Source organism: Euleptes europaea, chromosome 20 (genome assembly GCF_029931775.1).
Source record: "Euleptes europaea isolate rEulEur1 chromosome 20, rEulEur1.hap1, whole genome shotgun sequence".
NCBI classification, from domain to species: domain Eukaryota; kingdom Metazoa; phylum Chordata; class Lepidosauria; order Squamata; family Sphaerodactylidae; genus Euleptes; species Euleptes europaea.
Window position 1 is genome coordinate 6,383,097 of NC_079331.1, and position 26,564 is coordinate 6,409,660.

Sequence of the window (26,564 nt, forward strand, 5' to 3'; positions counted from 1 at the left end):
TGGATCGCCCCCCATGGCTGGGCACCCATGCCCGGGCTCGCCCAGCCCCACAGATGAGCGGGGGGCCAGAGGAGGCGAGGGTCTGCCGGCGACGTCCTGAGGCAGCGGAGGAAGGGGGCCCGAGACCCCGGGGTCGGAGATCCGCGTCGGCCGGAGGGGGGCCCCAGGCGCTCCTCTGCCGGTAAGTTGGCCCTCTTAAGTCATCCCAGCGGGTTAGGGTCGGGCAGTGGTGGGAAGACCCCGGGATCGGGTCCAGGCAGGGCTGGCGTTGCCGCTCCAGGGCCCAGAGGCGAGTGGCACGTCTTGGGGGAAGGGACTGAAGTTTCTATTTGGGGGTGGGTGGGTTTGACGGTTGGCGAATGCCAGCCATGCGTTTGTGGGTTGGCACGGTTGGCACGGGTCTTGGAGGGCGCTGGCCAAACGGGCGGTCTTGTAGAGCCAGGGGAGAGGAGATCACGGACCCTAAGAGCAACCCGTGGACAGAGCCAAAACCCTGCTGGGTGTCCCCGGTGGCCAAAAACAGGGTGGTCCCCGTGCTCTCAAGGGGAACAGATACCTCCCCCCAAAAAGGATGCCTGGCTCAGTTAAAAGTAAATCCATTTGGCAGGTTGTGGGGGGGGTCTTCTAATGGGACGCTCCCAGTTACACCGGGTTTCTTTCCTCCCTCTCTTTCTGCGCAGGAAACGGTGTGGATTTCTTAAGTGCTTCCAAGCGTCTTGCCGATGCTCCCCCCCTCCCCAATTCGTGCTTCAAACCCCCTCGGTGGTCGGTAAGGCCGCCTCTCCCCGACAACACGCCGCCTCCAAGCGTGGATCGGTCCGGCTGCCTTGCGTAACCAGATGGTCAAAGTGGTGCTGAAGCCGTCCGGTCCCGGGGGGGGACACCCGCTGCAGAAGAAGACGCCCAAGACACCCAAATCCGGGATCTGCAGGGAATCCTCTTCTTCCGAGGAACGTCGAGGGTGATGGAGAACCCCTGGTGATGCCCTCTCTGTCAGGATGGCAAACGTGGCACAGACTGGCTCTTCTCTGCAGTTTACCTAGATCCCCGGCGTTTCAGAGCAGGCCCATAACATTTTAGTTGGGTTGGCTGCGGCCGGCCTTCCCTAACCAGCAGTGCCGGGAGATGGCGGTCCGTGTTCCCTGACCCCCGGTAAGAGTGTGTGCTCCTTTTTGTGAGAGGCGTGGGCGTCTTCGGCCGGATTGGTCCTGGATTCGAATCCCCCGCCAGTGGCTCCCACTTCGATGCCCCCATCCGGCTAGGGCAGAGGTGTGGGGGAGGGGAGGGACGGGGGGGTCGAAAGCTGGCGAGGGAGTGTGTGGCTCGGGCTATCTGGAGCAGAGGGGAACGTTAAGATGTGGAGATCTCCCCAGCTGAGAGGGGCACCGTGGAGGCAGAGCCAGGCTGGGCGAAAGCAGAATGCTCCACGCGACTCGGCCCCGCTGCCCTGGCACCCTGTGAAGGATGAACTCCCGGGGCTTGCAGGACAGGCAGCCCACTGACAACGCGACCGACGGCAACGCCAGCGAGAGGGAGCGCATCAGGGGGCGCATGAAGATGGTGATCGGGCAGCTGGAAGGCATCCTTCAGGAACTCAAGGAGGTGGCCAAGGAACTGCGGGACGTAAGTACCGATTTAAACGAGGATGGGAAACGTTTCTGGAGCTGGGGGGGACAGAGAAGCTAAAAGCGGAGCAAAGGTGCGGTCGTGCTTTCGCGAGGCGGTTGCGCATAGATTGGGGGTTGGGTTAGGAACAAACTGTATTCCGATCCACAAAAGAAAATGGGGAGAGTGCACGTATTCTGCACATTGCTAGTGTGGTTTAACTAAGCCCGTTCCATTGCTGTGTGCCTTCAGGAAGAGTCCTTTTTAGATTGGCAATGGATCATGGAGGTTGTAGTCTTCAGGCTGCCTAAAGCTCTGTGCATGTGTCTCTCGCTCACAGTTGCACTGTGTTGGGTATATGTAGTCTTTAAGCTATGCTGGCTTTTTTTTTTTTTTTGGCTGGGCTTGTACTTGAGACTTTGGAAAATTCGCCGCATAACCTGGGACTTTGGAAAAATTGTGTATGCCACCTTTCTAGTACAAAGCAACGCTTGAGGTACTGAGCAAAGATGGCTAAGCAAACAGGTGAGATTCAGTTCCATCAAACAAGATTTAGATTGGGAGCAACTGGAATAAATACATTAAGGCTTAGTGCAGGATGATAACAGCCATTAAACCAGGAGATATAAGAGCAGATAGGTGGCAGTTGGCATGAACATGTCAAATAGGTGCAAGTCAAAAATGTACTCAAAAAAAAGCCCTCTGGAATAGAAATGTATCTTTGTAGCATATTACAAGGATGGAGAACAGACAGTTTCAAAGACCGGGTGCTACGACTGAAAAGGCCCTTCCTTGTGAGATTCTGAGTGGCAGTTTTGGTTGGAAGCATTCTTAAAATATCGCCAGCCTGCAGCTGTTGTAGTACGTACTGTTGGATTACGGGATATTGGTTGCAGGACAGGAAAACCTCTCTGTCTAGGATAAACGCGTGGCCGGTTTCTTCGAAAGCGTGGCCGGTTGAGCCGTCAGAATTTGCAGAATAGAATCCAGACATTTCGGAGCTAACAAGAGTTGACACGTATCTGTTTTTTTTTTCCCTTTGGGGATTGAGTGTGGCAGGGAGGGAAAACTCGCCCGCGAGAATCCCGACGATAACGCCGCGGCCTGGGAAACCGGTCTGGTTCTACCTTTGCGTCTTCTTGGGTTGGGCTCCCTCCCGCTCGGTGTCGCACTGGGCCTAGCGAAGCCAAGTTGCAAAGCAGGGAACAATCTGTGCTCTCCGTGCAAGCGCACTGAATGGAAATCTCCTTCCAGCGGCAGAGGGAAGAAACCCAGACCTCGTTCAGCAATCCGCCTGTCCGAGGAATTGATGCCCATTCGGTGTTAGCTTACTCGGGTGAATGTGGTTTCGGGGGCTTGTTTCTTAATTACTAACTGCAAAAGAAGAATTAATTTGGGGGGCTCTGACTCGTCCTAAGGAACTCGGCACGGTCGATTCTGAAAGGCAGCGGCTGCTCAGGTTCAGGGGCCCTGCAAGACCTTTCCCAGTATGGACTTCCCAGAGATCCTTGAACAAGGCATGGGATTTAGGACTTCCTGCACGCGAAGCCAGTCTTTTGCTACTAAGCCACAGTCCTGTTAAAGAAACTGATTTAGGGGAGGGGCTGTGACTCAGTGGTAGAGCCTCTGCTTAGCATGCACAAGGTCCCAGGTTCGACCCCCCGCATCTCCAGTTAAAGGGACTAGGCAAGGAGGTGATGTGAAAGACCTCCGCCTGAGACCCTGGAGAGCCGCTGCCGGTCTGAGTAGACAATACTGACTTTGATGGACCAAGGGTCTGATTCGGTATAAGGCAGCTTCCTATGTTCAAAGCTGTCGTGGTTCTGTAAATACTATCGTACAGCAGAGTTAGGGGACCGTGCAAAGATGTTTTCCCTCGGGGCTGCGGTTTGCCAACCTCCACACCGTTAGAAACACAACAGCACAGTCCATCCGGAATTTTTTATGGTGTTGTTTGTGGCCGATCCGTAGGCTTTTGGGTTTGCTCTGTGGTTGGTTGCCTTCCTTCAGAATATATTGCCTCTTAGGGGCGTTGAGTGGGGCAGAGTTAGGTCTGATGGGACCATTGATCACAAGCACCAGCGTGGTGCGGCGGTTAGAAAGTTGGACTCGGGAGAGCTGGGTTCGAGTCCCCACTCAGGCCTGATGGTTGTTGGGCGATCTTTTTGAACCGCATCCTTCACCCCACCAAACCCTTTCCGGCGATGGCACCAAAGGGCGTTGTTCTGACTAAGTTTGGCATTTTCTATCCCCGGTGAATCTAACCACCCCCCTTCCCCCCTACTCTTCCGCCTCCTCTGTTTCTATACTTTCCCCCTCAGATAGCTCTTAATGCCAATGAATCCTGATCTGAATCATAACATTCTAGGAAGCGCCTCCAGATCTGGCGACAATTTTCGACGTGTGTGTGTTTTTAACAAAAAAAAATCCTTTGAAACATGATCTTCATGTACAGTGCCAAAACCACCACCGCCTGCATTTATTTGCTGAAAGAAATGTGGAAGAGTAAGAATTTTTCACTCAAGGGCATCCAAGAGGTTCCAAAATTGTGGAACTCCCTGCCCCAGGATGTGATGAGGGCTGCCAGGCTTTAGGAGGGGAAGGCTTTAGGAGGGGAGTAGACATGTTCATGGAGAAGAGGACTATCCATGGCAAGTAGTAAAAATGAATACTAGTCATGATGCACACCTATTCTCTCCAGGATCAGAGGGGCATGCCTATTATATTAGGGGCTGTGGAACACAGGCAGGACAATGCTGCTGATGTCAAAGTCTTGCTTATGGGCTTCCTTCCTAGAGGCTCCCGGTTGGCCTTTGTGGGAACAGACTGCTGGACTTGATGGGCCTGGGTCTGATCCAGCAGGGTTTTTCTTATGTTCTTATGTGGTGATGGCTGCCAGCTTGGAAGGCTTTAAGAGGGGAGTGAACATGTTCATGGAGGAGAGGGTTATCCATGGCTGCTAGTAAAAATGGATACTAGTCATGATATACACCTATTTTCTCCAGGAGCAGAGGAGCATCCCTATTCTACTAGGTGCAGTGGAACACAGGCAGGATGGTGCCGCTGCAGTCGTCTTGCTTGTGGGCTTCCTAGAGGCCCCTGGTTGGCCACAGTGTGGACAGACTGCTGGACTTGATGGGCCTGGGTCTGAACCAACAGGGCCTTTCTTATGTTCTTCAGAAGGACATGTGCCTGCCCCCTGAGTCACTATGGGGAAGCAACTGCTGCCGTGATCCATCTCAGTTGTGGATTCAGGGCATGGAAGTAAACCCGCATTGGGGCTGCACCCTTTCAGATGGGAGTACGGGTGCTAAAATGAAGGAAGGGAAAACCGGACACACTGCCCTGCGTGCCCTGGAGGAAGAGCTGGAGGAAAATGTGGTTCGCAGACAGATCAAGGGACAAGTGCTCTCGGCTATCAGTTGAGAGCCCACAGACTAGGGTTGCCAGGACCCTCTTTGCCACTGGTGGGAGGTTTTTGGGGCAGAGCCTGAGCAGGGCGTGGTTTGGGGAGGGGAGGGGCTTCAATGCCATAAAGCCCAATTGCCAAAGCGGCCATTTTCTCCAGGCGAACTGCTCTCTATCGGCTGGAGATCAGTTGTAATAGCAGGAGACCTCCAGCTACGACCTGGAGGTTGGCAACCCTACCGCAGACCCATGTTAGATTGGCACAGCTGGGGAAGGGTTGCCAAGCTCTAGGTTGGGAAATGCCTGGGGATCTGGGGTGTGTGTGCCCAGGGAGGGTGGGGTTTTGGGAGAGGAGAGACCTCTGCAGGGTAGACTGCCACGGACTCCCCCCTCCAAAGCTGCCATTTCCTCTGGGGGAACTGATCTCTGTACAGTGAAGATCAGTTGTAATTCCGGGAGGTTTCCAGGCCACACCTGGAGGTTGGCAGCCCTAGCTGGGGGGGGGTCACTGGCATAACCAAACAGGGAGGATTTGCGCTTCATCAGAATGTCTCCCAAAGACTGTCCGAGGTGGATTATCTCTATAGGCTTATAGGATAAGTCAGAGTGGACTTAAAAAACAACTCAGCCTCCTCCCCTGCCTGCTTGTGGACAGGAGCAGAGATATCTAAGTTGCTAATTCAAGGCGCGTACAGATGTATCTCGAAACGGTGCTCAACACTTCGTTTTGCCTCCAGAGGAGTGAGCCCAGCTTCAGCCGGATTTGACAGATGTACTTTGGGGTTTGTTTTTAGCAATTCAAACACTGAATTTCCCCTCCCTCCCTCCCACCCCCCAGTATTCAAGCAGACCAACTGCTTAAAAAAAAATCGAGTGCAACATGAATGTTGATTCGCTGGAATGGATTTTGCCGCTTGATTGGTAAAATCCATTTGGAAAGACGTGAGTTGGTGATGCCACGAACAGGGGCCAGTCGGAGCTTTATATGGCCATATGCCGTGGGTAAAAGTGGTTTTCTCTGGGCCCGGTACTCGGACAGGGAATTTAGGAGGGGGCTGTGTGCAGCGTGCTGCGTGTGCTTCCACAACAGCTCAAATAACATGCAAATTAATTATTTAGTACACTCTCCCGCTAGGGTTGCCAGCCTCCAGGTACTAGCTGGAGATCTCCGGCTATTACAACTGATCTCCAGCTGATAGAGATCAGTTCCCCTGGAGAAAGTGGCCGCTTTGGCCATTGGACTCTATGGCATTGAAGACCTTCCCCTCAAGGTCACCCAGCTGGCTTCGTGTGTAGGGGTGAGGAAACAAATCCAGTTCACCAGATTAGCCTCCACTCATGTGGAGGAGTGGGGAATTGAACCCGGTTCTTCTCCTGATCAGAGTCCACCGCTCCAAACCACTGCTCTTAACCACTACACCATGCTGGCTCTCTAGTTCTATTGCTTTGGCTAGCAACTAGGTATGCAGAGGGAACATTGTTGGGGGAAAATGGGGGGGGGGCAATAGGCCAACTGCCAATTTCTTACGGCTATTACTTTCTCGCTCTCTCTATTCCTGTCCCATTTGCTGCCTGAAAGCGTTTTGCTGCAATGGAAATAGGCGAATGGACAATTTCAGTTGGCAGTTGGAAAAATGGGTGGTTTTGCTTTGAGAGCCAGTTTTGGCCTCCCAGATAGGGATGCCGGGTCCCCCTGGCCACCGGCGGGAGATGAGAGGGGTAGGGTTGCCAGATCCAGGTTGGGAAACTCCTGGAAACTTGGGGATAGAGCCTGGGGAGGACAGGGACCTCAGTGGGTTACAAATTCAGGATCAGGAAGCAATTTTCCTCCAGGCCAGATTGGCCAGGGATCCTGGAGGGTGTTTTTTGTTTGTTTGTTTGTCTTTTGCCATCTTCTGGGTGTGGAGTTGAAGGTCGCTGGGAGTGTGGGGGGGAGGTAGTTGTGAATTTCCTGCATTGTGCAGGGGGTTGGACTAGATGACCCTGGTGGTCCCTTCCAACTGTATGGTTGTATTCTATGATTCTATGATAGTCCACCCTCCAAAGCATTCATTTTCTCCAGGGGAATTGATCTCTGCAGTCTGGAGATGAGCTGTAATTCCAGGGGATCCCCAGGTCCCACCTGGAAATTGACATCTCTATTCCCAGATATGGGAATAAGCAAGGGTGTGTGTGAAGAAAAAAACAAAAACCATTATCCAGGAGCTCTATTTTGGTCTTTTTGCATACATCTGAGTAACCATCTTGGCTGTCTGTCAGAGGCGGAATTTTCTCCCAATGTTGTCATAGATTCATAGAATCATAGAGTTGGAAGGGACCACCAGGGTCATCTAGTCCATCCCCCTGCACAATGCAGGAAATTCACAACTACCTCCCCCCATTATCCCCAGTGACCCCTACTCCATGCCCACAAGATGGCCAAGAAGCCCTCCCTATCATCTGCTTAAGGTCATAGAATCAGCATAGCCAGATCATGAGTGTAGGGTGACTGACTTAAATGAGTGGTGCACCGGAAATATCTCTGATGCATTATGGCTCAAAAGCAAAAAATAAGGGGGGGGGAGGGTTGTCGTGTCCCGGGAGGGGTGCTGATGTTAACACCTACTGACTTGGCTACCACCAATAAGACCCAGCTTTGAAGTTCAGGGCAGGGTTTGGATGAAGATGAGCCTGGCTTTGGCCGGGAAGAGCCAAAGGAAGAAAGGAAGAAAGGAAGGAAGAAAGGAAGGAAGAAAGGAAGAAAGAAAGTTTGGTAACAGGCAATGAGAACAAAAACGCCAGAGTTACAAATTCTTCTTTGGCTTCCAGTTTGATTTAGGGAATCCTATGGCCTCTCCTGCTGGGTAGAGCCAGCCACGATAGGTGATCCGTGCTATAAACTTGATCCTGCAAGCACATGCATGAACACATGAAGCTGCCTTATACTGAATCAGACCCTTGGTCCATCCGTCGGTATTGTCTACTCTGACCGGCAGCGGCTCTCCAGGGTCTCAGGCAGAGAAAGGTCTTTCACATCACCTACTTGCCTAGTCCTTTTAACAGGAGATGCCGGGGATTGAACCTGGGACCTTCTGCATGCCAAGCCGATGCTCTGCCACTGAGCCACAGCCCCTCCCCAAATTGCATCATAACAATAATGATAATACTATGCGTGAGTGTGTGTGCGAACTGCTGTCAAGTCACAGCTCATTTATGGCAAACAGTTTTCAAGGCAAGTGAGAAGCGGAGGCCGTTTGCCATTGCCTTTCTCTGCAGAGTCTTCCTTGGGGGGGGGTCTCCCTTCCAAGCAGGGGGGGGGTCTCCCTTCCAAGCAGCAACCCTGCTTAGCTTTGAAACTCTGACTAGATCGGGCTATACCAGGCCGCCTTCCTTCCAAATAATAATAATATTCCATGCATAATAAGCCCACTCCAGTAAGTCCAACGATTCATTGTATTAAACACATTGTGTGACTGCTAGTTTGGGTGCAGAGATGATCTGGAATGTCGCATCCCTCCTATTCGATACCGCCAGAAGACCCCATTTTCATTTGTTTCTCTCTTTTGCGAATCAAGCCCACGATGCTCTCTTTTTGCAGGGTTTTCTCTTTCCTCCACCCGATCGGTGCTTAAATGTATTTACTTCATTCATTGCTAAGTAAGCATTTTTTCAGCATGATTTACGCATCAATAAAATTGGTGTTGTCTTTATATAATAAAAGGCCTGAGTTCGGTGTATAAATTGCATCTGAAAACTCTTGCAGTGGGCTACGTAGGTGTTAGAAACAAATGTCTAAAACTAAGAGCAAACAAAAAGACAAAAATGAAGCTGGGGGGAAAAACAAGATTTTGGGGGCGGTGCCTAGGGTTGACAACCTCCAGGTACTAGCTGGAGATCTCCTGCTATTACAACTGATCTCCAGCCGATAGAGATAGAGAAAGTGGCAGCTTTGGCCATTGGACTCTATGGCATCGAAGTCCCGCCCCTCCCCAAACCCTTCCCTCCTCTGGCTCCGTCCCCAAAAACTCCAGGTATTTCCCAACCAGGAGCTGGCAACACTAGCGGTGCCTGAAGAGGGTGGGTTTGGTGAGGGGAGGGACTTCAATGCCATAGAGCCCAATTGCCGAAGTGGCCATTTTCCTCCAGGTGAACTAACCTCTATAGGCTGGAGATCAGTTGTAATAGAGGGAGATCTCCAGCTAGTACCTGGAGGTTGGCAACCCTAGTGAGGGAGCGTGTCAGGGAGGGAGGGAAATTATTGCCGTCGGTTCCTGCTACCAGCATATCTCCTTGGGAATGGGCTGAAGCCTGTGCGTGAAACGTGTAGTCAGAGACCTGGAAATCAGCACCAATATTTATTACCGCAGAAGCCAGCAGCTACGCACCGTGCCGGCGAGAACTGAACCACTGGCCATAAATTACCTCCGAGGCCGGCCATTGGTTTGGTCGTTGGCCTTCCACGTGCAAATAAAAGCCTTGGAGAGGTGTTTTATTTTTTCTACAGCAAGTGACAAAAATAGGATCCACAAAGCAAAGCCCGAGAGGACCCAAACTCCCTTTCCAAGAGCAAACAGACCTTGATCTCTCTTGCACGGGCTTCTCCCCCCTCCCTAGGGTCGCCAACTTACAGGAAGTAGCTGGAGATCTCCCGCTATCACAACTGATCTCCAGCCGATAGAGATCAGCGCTCCTGGAGAAAATGGCTGCTTTGGCAATTGGACTCTATGGCATTGAAGTCCCTCCCCTCTCCAGACCCCGCCCTCCCCAGGCTCCACCCCCAAATCGCCAGGGATTTCCCAACCTGGAGTTGGCAGCCCTTCTTTCAACCTACCCATGGGAGAACCCTGGCCCACGTTTGAGTCCCAGCCCACAACTCAAGAGCCGCTGGTTCAGTGCATTTGGGTCCTGCCCTTCATTCAAGGAGCTCAGGGAAGAGTAGATGGCGCTCCCTTCCCTCTTTTTATCTTCACAACAACCCTGTAAGGTAGGCTGAGGGAAAGTGGCTAGCCCAAGGTCACCCAGTGAGCTGGGCGGTAGAATACACAGTACCTGAGACCTCGCTCACATTTCATTGTCAATACTGAACTCATCTCGCACAAAGCTGCCTTAGAGTGAGTCAAATCCTTGGTCTATCAATGTCAGTCTTGCCTACTCAGACAGGCAGTGGCCTTCAGGATCTTAGGCTAAGGTCTTCCACACCACTTTCTTTCTTTCTTAGAGCCAGCATGGTGGTTAAGTGCGGTGGACTCTGATCTGGAGAACCGGGTTCGATTCCCCACTCCTCCACATGAGCAACGGATGCTAATCTGGTGAACTGGGTTGGTTTCCCCGCTCCTCCACATGAAGCCAGCTGGGTGACCTTGGGCTAGTCACAGCTCTCTTAGAGCTCTCTCAGCCCCACCTACCTCACAGGGTGTCTGTTGTGGGGAGGGGAAGGGAAGGAAATTGTAAGCCGGTTTGATTCTTCCTTAAGGGGTAGAGAAAGTTGGCATATAAAAACCAACTCTTCTTCTTCTTCATACTATCAAACCCTTGTAACTGGAGATCGAACCTGGGGCCTTCCGCATGCCAAGCAGATGCTCTACCTCTGAGCCAGGCCCCCTGAGGATAGAGGTCTTTCATATCACTTACTACCTGATCCTTTCAACTGGAGATGTTGGGGATTGAACCGGATACCTTCCGCATGCCAAACAGATGCTCTACCTCTGAGCCTTTTCCAACTGCTCTGAAATTTTCTAGGAAGGCAAGTCTAATAAACAGAAACATTTGTGCTTCTGAGTGAATGCTACATATAGAACTGTCACAAAGTAATGCAATTCTTCCCAGGGGCGTTTTATTAACCCTACCTTTCTGGGCCCATTTATTAAAGCGCCTATCGAGAAAGTGCATTCACCCATATCATGGTGTTTCAACACGTTTTGGACTGCCTGCAATGTCTTAATTTCATTTAGTGCAGGTAAAAAATGCCTCTCCCCCCCCCATTTGACAAACATATTCATCTATGGCTTCTCGATGCGTAGAGCAGGTAGAAATGCAACACAGCCGAAATGGTTGGGAATGAGCTGTCGTTCTTCGCTTTCTGAAATGATCCAGGAGCTATTGTTATTTTCTTTTCACACAAGATATTGCCACTTTAAAAAAAAACAGGCGTTATACACAAGGCAATTGTTTGAGGGTGTTTAGAGATTCTTTCTCACGTGATACGGAAACTGGGAGAGATGGGATCAATGAGGCGTAGAAAATAGCCGGGGTGGAAGGAGAGCCGGGAGAGGAAATGGAGTAGAACAGGTACCAATTAAATCAAGTGGAAGGTCCTGTGGAAAAGGTCAAGAGAAAAGGATCTTCCCCCGATTCCATTTAACCTCTCTGCTTCTGTACTTCTGTTGAACAAAAATCGAGTCCAGGAACACCTTAAAGACCAGCAAAATTTACCATGGTATAAGCTTTTATGAGTTTGTAGCAAAAAAAAACACAAACAAATCAGTGGGTTATAGATCAAACCAAGCCTGAACTGACCCTAGAAGCTAAAATGACTAAACTGAGGCTGTCGCATTTTGGTCACATTATGAGAAGACAAGAGTCACTGGAGAAGACAATCATGCTAGGAAAAGTTGAGGGCAGCAGGAAAAGAAGACCCAACAAGAGATGGATGGACTCAATAAAGGAAGCCACGGCCCTCAATTTGCAAGATCTGAGCAAGGCTGTCAAAGATAGGACATTTTGGAGGACAATGATTCATAGGGTCGCCATGAGTCAGAAGCAACTTGACGGCACTTAACACACACACATCTGATGAAGTGAGATTTGACTCACAAAAGTTACACCCTGCAAAATTTTGTTGGTCAAATTTCGTTCCGCTGCAACAAACTAACATGGTTACCCACCCAAGACTGTAATTCTGTTGTGTTCTGCTGCTTGGAAGACTGCCTTAACACATGAACACATGAAGCTCCCTTCTGCTGAGTCAGACCCTTGGTCTATCCAGGTCTGCATTGCCTACTCAGACTGGCAGCGGCTCTCCCAGGTCTCAGGCAGAGGTCTTTCACATCACCTACAACCTGGCCTTTTTAAAACTGGAGAGAGCAGAAAGAAAAAAGAGGGGAAGTAGAACCCAACCTAGAAAACAGAAGTTGGGTACCCAAGGTTGGGTGGGATGAAAAAAATATCAATAATGGAAATATATAATTTATTTCCTTTATCCCTTAGAAGCTCCTTGGTCCATTGATCTTGAGCAGCATATATCTAATGTTTGAGGGATATAAGGACTGAAACAAACCTTTCCACTGACAATGTAGCCTTGGTATCCCTGTCGCTTAGTAAAAAAGGCATTATGTCAGACGCAGAGGCATTAGATTTATATGTTAAAAAGGGAGAGATATAACGTGATCGAAGTTCCTCTTAGAAGTGGCATTCCAGGAGTGCATGAGCTAATGAATCGATAGCCAGAAGATTATAATTTATTAGAAGTGCTATGTCAAGATAAAAATTATTTAAAAAACGTAAAATTGCACGATATCTGTCAACACATGCCAAACGCGTTTCGGCCTATACGGCCTTCCTCAGTGGTCTATTTGAAACCCATATAAAACAGGCACACATATTACAAATATATCTACATATACAGGCAATATAAAACAGACCATGCATGTAATAGGTTGTATATATTACCAATTGGACCAACATCTGGTAAGATTGTTTTAAGTTTTTTATGCTGGGCTGTATATGTCTCCCATATACGCTTGTGCAAGTATCAACCTAGTCAAACATTGTGACATTGTTAAACTGGAGATGCCAGGGATTGAACCTGGGACTTTATACATGCCAAGCCGCTGCTCTGCTACTGAGCCATGGCCCTTCCCTAGTAAGCATAAGCGTGCAGACACCATGGAGGAATCAAAAGATTCCCTAGCACTTGCCCGGGGTGGGGGCAGTGGAGTTTCCAGATGTAAGATTTCTCCACCTCCGTTCCTTTCCTGGCCCGGGACTTCTCTCTACAGCTACACCTCAGTTTTGGAAGAAAATAGGCTTTGCACATAGGGTTTCCATGTCCCTCTTTGCCACCGGCGGGAGGTTTTTGGGGCAGAGCCTGAGGAGGGTGGGGTTTGGGGAGGAGAGGAACTTCAATGCTGTAGAGTCCAATTGCCACAGCAGCCATTTTCCTCCAGGTGAACTGATCTGTATCGGCTGGAGATCAGTTGTAATAGCAGGAGATCTCCAGCTAGTACCTGGAGGTTGGCAACCCTATCTCCAGTGAATTGATCGGTATTGGCTGGAGATCAGTTGTAATAGCAGGAGATCTCCAGCTGGTACCTAGAGGCTGGCAACCCTATCTCCAGGTGAACTGATCGGTATTGGCTGGAGATCAGTTGTGATAGCAGGAGATCTGCAGCTAGTACCTAGAGGCTGGCAACCCTATCTCCAGGTGAACTGATCGCTATCAGCTGGAGATCAGTTGTAATAGCAGGAGATCTCCAGCTGGTACCTGGAGGTTGGCAACCCTATTTGCACATCATTAGGTATTGCACTGTGAACAGGCTGACCTGGGAGGCAATTGCTATAATTCAAAGAGGGTATAATATCCAGCAGGGCCTAGATATTGCTTGGGGCACTTTACAGAAGGGAGTGGTTGGATCCGGACCCGTTCATTGCACGCACACCAGTTTTGCAGTCTTTAATGCTTCAGGAGTTCTTTTTTCACGCACGCTCCCATTCTTCGTCCCTTCCATTTTAGGTCAGACAAAGTCTAAAATTAAATCCACCACCGAAGCATGTGGCTGTGCACGCTGATAAATCACTGCAAAGCAAAGCAGTCATGACGGAGCCATAAATACAACTGCATCAAGATGCTTTAGAGGTGGGCGTTTTATTGATGCTCAGGAGGAAAAGCAAAACAGCGCACCGAAAGAATCTCAGCAGCGATACATACGAGGGGACGATAGACTATAGAGATCTAGTCCCTTGGAGAAAATGGCTGCTTTGCATCTATGATGTTACGGCCTGCTGAGGTCCCTCCTATTCCCAAACCCCGCCCTCCCCAGGCTACAGTATGGTGTAATGGTTAAGAGCGGTGGTTTGGAGTAGTGGATCTGGAGAACCAGGTTTGATTCCCCACTCCTCCACATGAGTGGTGGAGGCTAGTCTGGTGAACTGGATTTGTTTCCCCGCTCCTACACAAAAAGCCAGCTGGGTGGCCTTGGGCTAGTCACACTCTCTCAGTCCCACCTACCTCATAGAGTGTGTGTTGTGGGGAGGGGAAGGTGATTGTAAGCCGGTTTGATTCTCCCTTAAGTGGTAGAGAAAGTCGGCTTATAAAAGACAACTCTTCTTCCACCCCCAAATCTCCAGGAATTTCCCAACCCAGAGTTGGCAACCCTATTCTAATGCCCCATGCTTCCATTCTCTCTTGGCATCCAGTCCGAGAGGACCAGCAAGTGGCCAGGAGGATTCCTTTCGAGCACAGACCTCTTTCGAGACACATGGTGGAGACATATGGAGACATAAACCTTCTTTATACCGAGTCAGACCCAAATCTATTATAGCCAGTACACACATGAACACACGAAGCTGCCTTATACTGAATCGGACCCTCGGTCCATCAAAGTCAGTATTGTTTACTCGGACCGGCAGCGGCTCTCCAGGGTCTCAGGCGGAGGTCTTTCCCATCACCTACTTGCCTGGTCCCTTTAACTGGAGATGCCGGGGATTGAACCTGGGACCTTCTGCATGCCAAGCTGATGCTCTACCACTGAGTCATGGCCTGTCTTTCGGAAGCTGCTGAATCAGACCCTTGGTCCATCAAAGTCAGCACTGTCTACTCAGTCCGGCAGTGGCTCTCCAGGGTCTCAGGCTGAGGTCTTTCCCATCACCTACTTGCCTAGCCCCTAACTGGAGATGCCGGGGATTGAACCTGGGACCTTCTGCATGCCAAGCAGAGGCTCTACCACTGAGCCACAGCCCCTCCCCAAAGTACTGTCTACTTTGGCTGGCAGCGGCTCTCTGGTCCGACGTCTTTTGCTTCAGCTATTACTAGACCCTTTCAATTGGAGAATCCAGAGATTGAACCTGGGATCTTGTGCATGCAAAGCTCAGGAAGTCCTGGGCAGCATTTCTTTTAGGATTCCGGCGAAAGGCAACAGCTTTGCAGAAAGCGAGAGGCTGAAGAGGACGAGGGAAGATCTCCTCCTCCTCTCCCTCCCTTCCTCCTTTCCTTTCTCTGCGTCTGATGCATTAGTTCCCCTGGTCCCAAAAAGCAAAACGAAAAGAGAAAGAACCGCTTTTTGCTGATGCATCTTTTCCACGGCCCCATTGCCCTAGAGACTCGGGGGATTGTCTCGCGACGCAGCGAGCCGGGCCCCGTTCCAAATGGCACACATCATTCGCCGTGTCCACGGAGGCTTGCTCAGGCTCCCCTGCCAAACAGCGCATGCAATCCTGAGGGCTTGCTTAGATTAAAAGTAAATCTTCATTAAATTCAAATTATATAAATATATATATACGTGTGTGTGCATGCTGAGGCCTAAAGGTCCCCGGCAAATTGCAGCGGCATCGAAGATGATAAAGCTGAAACCAGAGATTAGCGCGGACACCTTTTATCCTATATCCCACTAGTATTGGGAGGGGGGGGAAATCTGCTATTGGGAGATGTCATGAAGACTGGGGGGGGACGACAAGCTGTCAGGCTCTGTGACTTCCTCGGAGGGCCGCCAGAACTGCCCTGCTCGGCCGCAGAAGGTTGGGTTGCCAACCTCCCAGTTCTAGCTGGAGATCTCCTGCTATTACAGCTGATCTCCAGCTGATAGAGATCAGTTCCCCTGGAGAAAATGGCCCCTTTGGCCATTGGACTCTATGGCCTTGAAGTCCCTCCCCTCCCCAAGCTCTGCCCTTTTCAGCCTCCGCCCCAAAAACCTCCCCCCCCCCCCCGGTTGTGAAGAGGGACCTGGCAACCCTAGCAGAAGGGAAGGCGAGCAAAAATTCAGCGCTTTTTTTGGCGTCTGTGACTGACGGGCGCCTGTCGCGTTAAAAAAGGGTCGGGCTTCCTTTCCAGAGGTTGCCATGGCAATCGGAGTGACCATGGCATCCTGCTCCAGGCGAATATCAAATCTTTTGAACTGTGTGATTTATATTCCCAGGATTCGCCCAACGCGTTAAAAGACATCCTCTTAATTGACTCTTTCCTCAGAAGTCAGGTCAAATTAATTAACAACATGCCAAGCTTCCAATAATATATATTCACACACATGCACACACTATTATCTATCTATCTGTCTGTCTGTCTGTCTGTCTGTCTAGCTAGCTATCTAGCTATCTCTATCGGGCTGACAGGCCCTATATATACAGAAGACATAATTTTATATATATTCTATCTATATCTATCTATATCTGTATATCCATATCTATCTATCTATCTATCTATCTATCTATCTATCTATCTATCTATCTATCAAGATCTCTATCAAGATCTCTATCAAGATCTATCTGTCTGTCTGTCTATCTATCTATCTATCTATCTAGCTATCTATCTATCTATCTAGCTATCTATCTAGCTATCTCTATCGGGCTGAGGCCCTATATATACAGAAGACATAATTTTATATATATTCTATCTATATCTATATCTATCTATATCTGTATATCCATATCTATCTATCTATCTATCTATCTATCTATCTATCTATCTATCTATCAAGATCTCTATCAAGATATCAAGATCTCTATCTATCAAGATCTCTATCTATCTATCTATCTATCTATCTATCTATCTATCTATCACCCACTAAAACCCACTGATTTGTTTTTTTGGCGGTCCAGGGTACCCATAACATTATCCTCCAACACCACATTTCAAAGGAATCTACTTTCTTCCTATCCGCTTTCTTCATTGTCCAGCCCTCGCACCATCAACATACAAAATACCATATGCAATCACAATGACAAAGCTAACAATTGCGGCAGAGAAATATCCACGGAATAAATACCAAAAAAAAACAAAAACAAATATAGCCCCATGCAAAATACTGTGCACAATTGCAATGACAATGCTAACAAGTGCAGCAGAGAAATGTCCACAGAATAAATTCCAAAACAGAGTCCACACAAAAACCTGTAGTACTCCTTGAGATCAATCAAAAATTATTTTCATGTGGTATGACCTCTCCAGAGTGAAATCGTTGGATGCTGGACTCTAATCCACGGTTCAGTAACCCATCAATGGACACTCTTCAATGGATAACGTGGTTCCTGTGAACCCTTCACTAGGACAGGGATCTGGTATTCTCCTGTTTCGATAGGATCTTCATCAGGATTCACTAATAAAAATATATCCATGCCAAATGTATCATAAATACAAAGCAGTGCTACAATACAGTGCATTCTATTAAATATACAAAGAAAGAGACCAAAATATATCACTGGCAGTGGGGGTGGGGCTAGGGTTGCCAACCTCCAGGTACTAGCTGGAGATCTCCCGCTATTACAACTGATCTCCAGGCGATAGAGATCAGTTCACCTGGAGAAAACGGCCGCTTTGGCAATTGGACTCTACGGCATTGAAGTCCCTCCCCTCCCCAAACCCCGCCCTCCTCAGGCTCCGCCCCAAAAACCTCCCGCCGGTGGTGAAGAGGGACCTGGCAACCCTAGGTTAGATTGAGACTACGTGACCGGCCCAAAGTCACCCAGCAGAGTTGAGATCTGAATCTGGCTCTCCCCATTCCTAGTTCCAACAAACTAGCTTAATAAATCAGTAAACTTTATTTGTTAGGCTGTAGGAGGTAACTTACAAACAGGGATGAATAATACAGTAGCGGAGATGTCTCTTAATGCCTCCAAATTTACCCAGATGGCTAACAAACAGTACTTTGAGAATAGATGGGCTAAGTGAAGCATAGGATTCAATCCCAAATGATTCACGCAAGACCCCCCCCCCCTGGGAAAGGGGGGAAAAACAAGGCTGACGAGAAAGAACATAGATCAGTCCAATTCCATCCCCGGCTCCCCCATTATTCATACCCTCTCTGCAAAACGGTTCGCCCGCTTCTCATTCCAGCACGGATTTCAAGGGCCAACGCGCCAGTCGGTGTGATAAATACCTTAACAATCCCGTAATCAATAGATGATGAGTAGAAATTGCTTTGGAAAAGGGAGCAGCCGGAGAGGAGGGTTATTATTCTAATAGCAGTTTATCGAGGTTCTGTGTAAATGATTTGAAACGGGTTTTAACAGATGATTATACCGCAGATGATCTAACGCCTGCGCCGGCGGGTAGACAATGGGACGCAATCAATGTGGTCCTGCCTCTGATGCCGCTGACCTCACGGATCCTCTCCACTGGGGAACGGCGATCCAGTTCCTTGTGGAGCGGGGGGGGGGATGTGCCATTATTTACTCTAGTTGGCTATCTGCTGGCGGGAAGGGGGGCCTTTGCGAAAATGCAGTTCTTGTTTTCTAAGCTACGCGTCTCTTGGTCAGATTTTAGCACCCCTGTGAAGGTGCCAATCTTTTCCCAAGTTGCATTAGTGGTGAGATTTCCATGCCAGGCAGGAGCGGATAGGGGTTGTCAGTCTCCAGACAACAGAGATCTGTCCCCTTGGAGAAAAAAAATGGCTGCTTTGGAGGGTGGACTCTACGGCATTTTACCCTGTAAGGGTCCCACCCCAAGCCCCGCCCTCCCCAGGCTCCACCCCCAAACTCTCCTGGTATTCCCCAACCCAGAGCTGGACACGACACAGCATAATCTTTTTAGGTGGGTCTAAAGGTACAGCCCAATAATTTGGGGGTAGGCTAAGGGAAATAGCTTGGCATATATGCTGTAGGGTTGGCAGCTCCAGGTTGAGAAATACCTGGAGATTTTGGGGGCGGAGCCTGAGGAGGGCGGGGTTTGGGGAGGAAGGGACTTCAATGCCATAGAGTCCAATTGCCAACGCGGCCCTTTTCTCCAGGTGCACTGATTTATGTCGGCTGGAGATCAGTTGTAACAGCGGGAGATTGCCAACCTCCAGGGAGACCTGGAGGTTGGCAACTCTAATGTGCTGTCTTCTAAGATGTTCAGGATTTTTTTAAAAAAACTATTTGGTCTAAAATGTGGGCTAATTTCCCCCTCTGGTCAGTTTAGAGCACGCTAAATATTTTTCCCCCCCTTAGAAGAATGGGCTTTGGAACACTTGTTTGAGTGTAATGTGTAGCTCAACCCTAGAGCTGCCAATCTCCAGATGGGGCCTAGGGTTGCCAAATCCCTCTTTGCCACCGGCAGGATGTTTTTGGGGTGGAGTCTGAGGAGGGCGGGGTTTGGGGAGGGGAGGGACTTCAATGCCATAGAGTCCAATTGCCAAAGCGGCCATTTTCTCGAGGGGAACTGATCTCTATTGGCTGGAGATCAGTTGTAATAGCAGGAGATCTGGCAGCTGGCAACCCTAATGGGGCCTGGAGCTCTCCTGAAATTGCAGATGATCCCCAGACAAGAGAGGCCAGTTCCCCTGGAGAAAATGGCCTATTTGGAAGGCGGGCTCTATGGCATGGTACCCCAGTGACGTCCCTCCCCTTCCCGTGCTTCGCTCCAAAGGTCCAGGAATCTCCCAACCCAGGGATGGCAATCCTACTCAACCCAGACTGTGCTACATTTTGCAGGGTTTTTTAAAAAAACTGTGGCAGGCACAGCTGGGCAGTGTGGGACGTTGGCAGGATCCCCCAGCAGGGGACCTTGAAACTAACAGGGGTCAATGGGAGACGACTGGCAAAGCAGCTCCCCCCCCCCCAGCACCTTCCAAGACCGCTAACCCTTCCATCAGTCAAGCCTCCGGCGTTGGGCTTGATTTGTTTGGCTGGTAATATCGGGCCGCTTGGCTGGGAAGCAAAAAAAGGCTGCTCTCTCTCCCCTCTGTCATGGGGGAGCTGGGAACGAGAAGAGAATGGAGTGGCCCCCTCTCTGCCGCTGGAAGAGATAACTTCCTTCTTCCCTTCGCTTCGGCAGTAATTGAAACATAATTAACACGGGGGACTAATTAGCCGGCGGCAGTCGCAGCGCAGGCCTCCCGTTCCCGGTTAGGTTCTCCGAAGGGCCTTCCCCCCACGATGGGTTGATTGCATATTAAGAGCACATTGGATTTCCATCTGTCCGCACCTCGTTCCTGTAGGTACGCTGGTCGTTGCGGGGAAATCACCTTCCCCCCCCCACACCTCAAGCTTTGTTGGAAACCTGCAGTGACCCCGTAGGGTTTTCAAGGCTGGAGATGTTCAGAGGGAGTTTGCCGTGGCCTGCCTCTGCACAGCAGCCCAGGTCTTCCTTGGTGGTCTCCTGTCCAAGTGCAAACCAGGGCTGACCCTGCTTAGCTTCTGAGATTGGACCCCCAGGGTCATCCAGGATCAGGTGCCTTTCTTTTATACCTGGAAAAATCAATGCGATGGTTCCCCAGAGTAACACATTGGGTTGGATCCAACAATGACCATTATGCGAGGAGTTATGCTGCATGAGAGGAAGGTTGCCTCATTGGAGGAAGAGCCAGCGTGGTGTAGTGGTTAAGAGCAGTGGTTTGGAGCGGTGGAGTCTGATCTGGTGAACCGGGTTTGATTCCCCACTCCTCCACATGAGCGGGTGGAGGCTAATCTGGTGAACTGGATTTGTTTCCCCACTCCTACCCATGAAGCCAGCTGGGTGACCTTGGGCTAGTCACAGCTCTCTCAGCCCCACGTACCTCACAGGGTGTCTGTTGTGGGGAGGGGAAGGGAAGGTGATTGTAAGCCAGTTTGAGTCTCCCTTAAGTGGCAGAGAAAGTCGGCATATAAAAACCAATTCTTCTTCTTCTTTAGCTGAAGACAACTCATGGATACAAACACATTCACTATACATCACTACCGCGATTGTGGCACAAAAGTCCCTTGTATTTATTTATTATTTGGGCAGGTTCAGAAGCTCAGGTTTATCCTCGGAACAACCCTGTGAGGTCTGTTAGGCTGAGACTGACTGGCCCAAGGTCACCTGGTGAGCTTCATGGCTAGGGTTGCCAACTGCCAGGTAGTAGCAGAATATCTCCTGCTAATTCAACTGATCTCCAGCCGATAGAGATCAGATCACCTGGAGAAAAATGGCCGCTTTGGCAATTGAACTCTATGGCATTGAAGTCCCTCCCCTCCCCAAACCCTTCCCTTTTCAGGCTCCACCCCCAAAATCTCTTGCCGGTTGAGAAGATGGACCTGGCAACCCTATTCATGGCTCAGTCTGGATTTCCACCTGGCCCTCCCAGATCTTCTGGATCAAAAAGCAAGGGAGAATTCAAATCAATCAATAAATCTGCCCATTCCCATTAGGTACACATACGCAAGCAGGCATTGTGTGTGTGTGTGTGTTAAAATGGCATCAGCCAACCCAGAGGGTTTTCAAGGCAAGAGACAAACATAGGTGATTTGCCATTGCCTGCCTCTGCGTAGCAACCCTGGACTTCCTTGCTGGTCTCCCATTAGGGTTGCCAGGTCCTTCTTCGCCACCAGTGGAGGTTTGGGGGGGCGGAGCCTGAGGAGGGCAGAATTTGGGGCGGGGCTCCAATGACATAGAGTCCAATGGCCAAAGCGGCCATTTTCTCCAGGTGAACTGATTTCCATCGGATGGAGATCAGTTGTAACAGCAGGAGATCTCCAGCTAGTACCTGGAGGTTGGTAACCCTAGAGGAGATAATGTGAGGCATGAATGAAATCTCCTCCTAGAGGAGATAATGTGAGGCATGAATGAAACGTGCGTGTCATTTTGAATCCCTCTTGTGACAGGAAGGAAGAATAAAAGGGTGGGGGTCAAACAGTTGTGAATGGCGAAGGATCTTTGTCAACTACCTCTCTAGCAGAAGGACGCTGTGGGCCCTCTTCATTCAAAAGACTCCTCGGGAACATAATGTGGCCAAGATGAGGGAGGGGTCGGTGCCAGAGAAAGGACAGGGAGATGGGGCTTGAATCAGGCCTGCTTGAATCTCTTTCAGTGGAATTGAAAAGTGCTTAACCTTGCCTGGATCTCAGCCCAATTGGCACACACCTGATACCGAGGGGGGGGGGGAGGAATCCGTGTATCTTTTCCATCCAAAGGATTCTTTAGACTGCAAGCCAACTTCAGCAGTTTTGTGCCTGATCATTTCAACGAATTCAGAGGAAACTATATCCCTGTTTCGATCGAGAGCCCTGATTCAAACGCCCTGACCTGGATGGCCCAGGCTAGCCCCATCTCTAGGGTTGCCAGGTCCCCCTCTGCCACCGGCAGGAGGTTTTGGGGGTGGAGCCTGAGGAGGGCAGGGTTTGGGATGGGAGGGACTCCAATGCCATAGAATCCAATTGCCAATGTGGCCTTTTTCTCCAGGTGAACTGATCTCTATTGGCTGGAGATCAGTTGTAATAGCATGAGATCTCCAGCTACTACCTGGAGGTTGGCAACCCTACCCATCTCATCAGATATTAGAAGTTAAGTATGGTCAGCCCTGGTTAGGATTTAGATGGGTTGCTATGTAGAGGCAGGCAATGGAAAACCACTTCTGAGCATCTCTTGCCTTGCAAATAAGGTTGCCAGGTCCCTCTTTGCCACTGGGGATCTACCTTTCTGGATGAGTTTGCTTATGGGATGCTAGGGACAGACGCCTGATTCTGACAATACCCTCAACCGAAGAACAGTACACTCCTATCTGGGATGGTCGTCCTCTTCCTAAAAAAAACACAACTTTTTTAATTTAAAAAAGAGCTTTCATTGGCTAGGAAGGCTTTTGCATTGGCTGGGTTGCTCCTTCTTAGCCAGGGTTGCCAACTTCTTCAGCTAGGAAATTCCTGGAGATTTTGGGATGGATAGAGCCTGGGCAGAGTTGGATTTAGGGAGGGGAGGGACCTCAGCGGGGTGTAATTCCCCAGAGCCCACTCTCCGAAGCGGCCATTTTCTCCAGGGGAATGGATCTCGGATGTCTGGAGATTGGATTGACCATTCCAGGAGATTTCCAGGCCCCACCTGGAGGTTGGCAGCCTAAACGTAGCCTTACGGGTGTCCAGTAAAGCAATGATTCATGGTGACTAAATTCCGTTCTATGCAGCGGAATCAGCAGGCTTCTCACAGAGGGTCTTCCTTTCTTCTGCCTTCTCAGTTATTACATAGTTCTGGACATTCGGATGAGCTCGTCCTGATTCTCAGCCTCTCTTACTCTGTGTATTAAAAACTTCAAATATTTCATGGCCTTTTAGAAGACTCCCTCTCAGTTGTTCTCCCCGTTCTTGACTTCCGCCTCCCTCTCCCTCAGAAAATCCATCGTGTTTTCATTGTAGTATTGGGAGAGAAGTCTTGGTTGCCAACACAAGATAGCGTGGTGCCGGCGTGGTTAAGGAGGGGTGGTTTGGGGTGGTGGGGTCTGATCTGGAGAACGGGGTTCGATTCCCCACTCCTCCACATGAGCGGCGGAGGCTAATCTGGTGAGCTGGATTGGTTTCCCCACTCCTACACACGAAGCCAGCTGGGTGACCTTGGGCAAGTCACATTCTCTCAGCCCCACCCACCTCACTGGGTGTCTGTTGTGGGGAGGGGAAGGGAAGGGGATTGTAAGCCAGTTTGAGTCTCCCTTAAGTGGTAGAGAAAGTTGGCATATAAAAACCTCCTCCTCCTCCTCCTCCTCCTCCTCCTCCTCCTCCTCCTCCTCCTCCTCCTCTTCTTCTTCTTCTTCTTCTTCTTCTTCTTCTTCTTCTTCTTCTCCTCCTCCTCCTCCTCCTCCTCCTCTTCTTCTTCTTCTTCTTCTTCTTCTTCCTTAAGACCATGTCAGAGGGTGGCCTCTCCATTCTAAAGAATCCAAGGGTATTCTGGTTGTTTTCATAGCATTATTTTCCCATTCTGCTCAGCTGTGAGATGTGCCCAGTATAAATCTTCTCCCCTTAAACGGCTCTGGGTAATCTACACTATCAACGTAAATGGATTCTATATCAGTTTAACTGTTGTCTCTACCCTCAGGCGACTCTGGGAATTGTAGTTTTTTTTGAAGTTACTGGTGAGCATCCTCGGCTAGAAATTTCCATCTCCTTTGGAGATCTACGAATCTTATGGGTTCCCTGGGAGGAAGACAAAGCACTGAAACTGGATTCAACCCCATTGTGTAAACATATGCAAATATTCAGGAGGTCCCAGGTTCAGCTCTACTTAAATAAGGTCTCTGGTGTCAGGAAACAACTTCCAGTGCTTTTTTCTGCTAGACACAGATGGCAACACTGTTGTAGATGGTCAAACTAGTATAGGGCAGCTTCATGGGTTTATTGGATGCTTCCAAAGGGCTACAGCCAAGCTTGGTGTCTTCTTCCAGTAGGGTTGTCATCTCAGGCTTGGGAAATTCCTGGAGATTTTGGAGATGGAGCCCGGGGAGGGCAGAGAACTTAGCAGAGTATAACACCATAGAGTCTAGCTTCCAAAGCAGCCATTTTCTCCAGGGGGACCGATCTCTCTCATCTGGAGATGAGTTGGACTTCCAGGAGATCTCCTGGCCCCACCTGGAGGTTGGCAAGCCTGCCATCCGGTCTTCAATCGAGTTGTTTTGGTCCAGCAAACCAGAAGAAGCCGTTGTTCTTCCAAGAAAATTGAAGTGCCCGCAAGAGCCTGAGTTGTATGGAGTGGGTCGTCTCAACAAAGGACAGGAAGACATTAAAGAAATCCTTCTTGGGAAGGGTAGCCACAAAAGTCAATAAGAGAGGTTAGGCAAGGGGGAAAGGAAACAGGACAGGGAGATGGAACAAGCAGCCGGTGACTGTTGAAGATCCTTCTGTAAGGTCTTCATGATGATCTCCTGAAACATGTTTTTGAGTGTAGATGGAGATCACAAGGCTTATGGACTGGATAAGGAATCACAAGGGTTTGTATACCACTCCGCCCAAATGGAAATGACAGAACACCAAGTTAATTTCAAACTCACACTATTGACTGGTGGTTCTCAAATACTTGTTACTCAACTCATGGTCTTTGTGATGGTGGAAAGCCTTGTCAAGTCATAGCCAACTTATGGCAACGCCGTAGGCAAGAGACATTTCAGAGGTGATTTGCCATTGCCTGCCTCTGTGTAGCAACCCTGGACTTCCTTGGTAGTCTCCCATCCAAGTATGAACCAGGCCCAACCCTGTTTAGCTCCTTTATGGCACCTCCATAGGGTTTTCAAGGCAAGAGAAGGTGGTTTGCCACCGCCTGCCTCTGCGTAGCAACCCTGGACTTCCTTGGTGGTCTCCCATCCAAGTACTAACCAGCGCTTACCCTGCTCAGCTTCCAAGCTCTGACAAGGTCAGTCTAGCCTGGGCCATCCAGGACAGAGCAGATAGTCCCTGTGTTAAATTACATCTCAACACTGCATTGATCAGAAGGTTGTTTTCCCTCTTGACCAGGAGCATCGCTGTTCTTTAGGACTCCGTTCTTTAGGATGAGGTCGTAGCCAACATCACACCTGACCTCAGACCCTTTTATTATTGTTGTTAAGGACTAGACACCTTCACAAAAGGAGGAAATACCAGTGGCTATTAACTAACGTGGTTAAGGGACTTCCCCAAGCACCAGTTGATTATCTAATTATTTTAAGTGGGCATTATAGGAACATAAAAGCTGTTTTAATGAGAAGCCTAAGTAAATAATATTAAAAGCTTGAGAAGATGAACAAGGACGGGGAGCGTCTTGTGGGGAAAAAACCACACGTGTATTTCCAAGTGGATTCATGATTGCTCGGAAAGCTTTTCCTGGTTTTGGTGAACCTGCCTTCGCAGGTTACAAATCTCTTGTGCTAAACATCACAATACTATGTCATACTGGCCAAAGGAAAGACACTCCTACCACTTACCTTAACTTGGATGCTAGCCCCTATTGCTCTGTGGCTAGACCAAGGTCCCCATGGGTATCATGGCAGGGAAAGCAGGACAATAGTACACTGGTAGCGGGAAAGAACTGGACCACCAGTGAAAGTGATGGAGGATCCCTGTTTTTAAAGTTCATTAAGGGCACTCTGGTTTTAAAGGACTCACACAATTACCATTTCAGAGGCCAGCCATGTGGTCCACAGTAGAAGAACTAGATTCGAGTCCAGTAGCACCTCAGAGAGACAGCCAGCATGGTGTAGTGGTTAAGAGTGGTAGTTGGAGTGGTGGACTCTGATCTGGAGAACTGGGTTGGTTTCCCAACTCCTACGCATGAAGCCAGCTGGGTGACCTTGGGCTAGTCACAGCTCTCTTAGAGCCCTCTCAGCCCCACCTGCCTCCCAGGGTGTCTGTTGCGGGGAGGGGAGGGGAAGGCGATTGTAAGCCGGTTTGATTCTCCCTTAAGTGGTAGAGAAAGTCGGCATATAAAAACCAACTCTTCTTCTTCTTCTTCTTCTACCTGTTGTACCACAGTATTCATTTACTCTGCGGTGGCCCACCCCGTGCTGAGTCGCCACTTATTCTATAATAAGTTCAACCAGATCCATTGTGAAATATCCTGCAGGGTGTGTTTGTAAACTGCATCACGGTTTGCTCTTAAGAATATTTAATTTTGCCACGGATGCAGTCGAACTTATTACAAGGTAACTGTAATTCAAACCCATTTGGAAGTATTTACTCCCTGGAAGGAAGGGAAGCCC

General features: G+C 49.5%; 1 protein-coding gene across 1 annotated transcript in view; it reads left to right on the top strand.

The window, feature by feature from the left end:
• The first annotated feature begins 1,348 nt into the window (after nt 1-1,348).
• Nucleotides 1,349-26,564, top strand: part of INSYN1 (inhibitory synaptic factor 1) — a 61,108-nt gene continuing 35,892 nt past the window's right edge. The window contains exon 1 of the mRNA XM_056865945.1: nt 1,349-1,623. Coding sequence (XP_056721923.1) covers nt 1,465-1,623 — 159 coding nt within the window. The 5' untranslated portion in view covers nt 1,349-1,464. The remainder of the gene's footprint in view (nt 1,624-26,564) is intronic.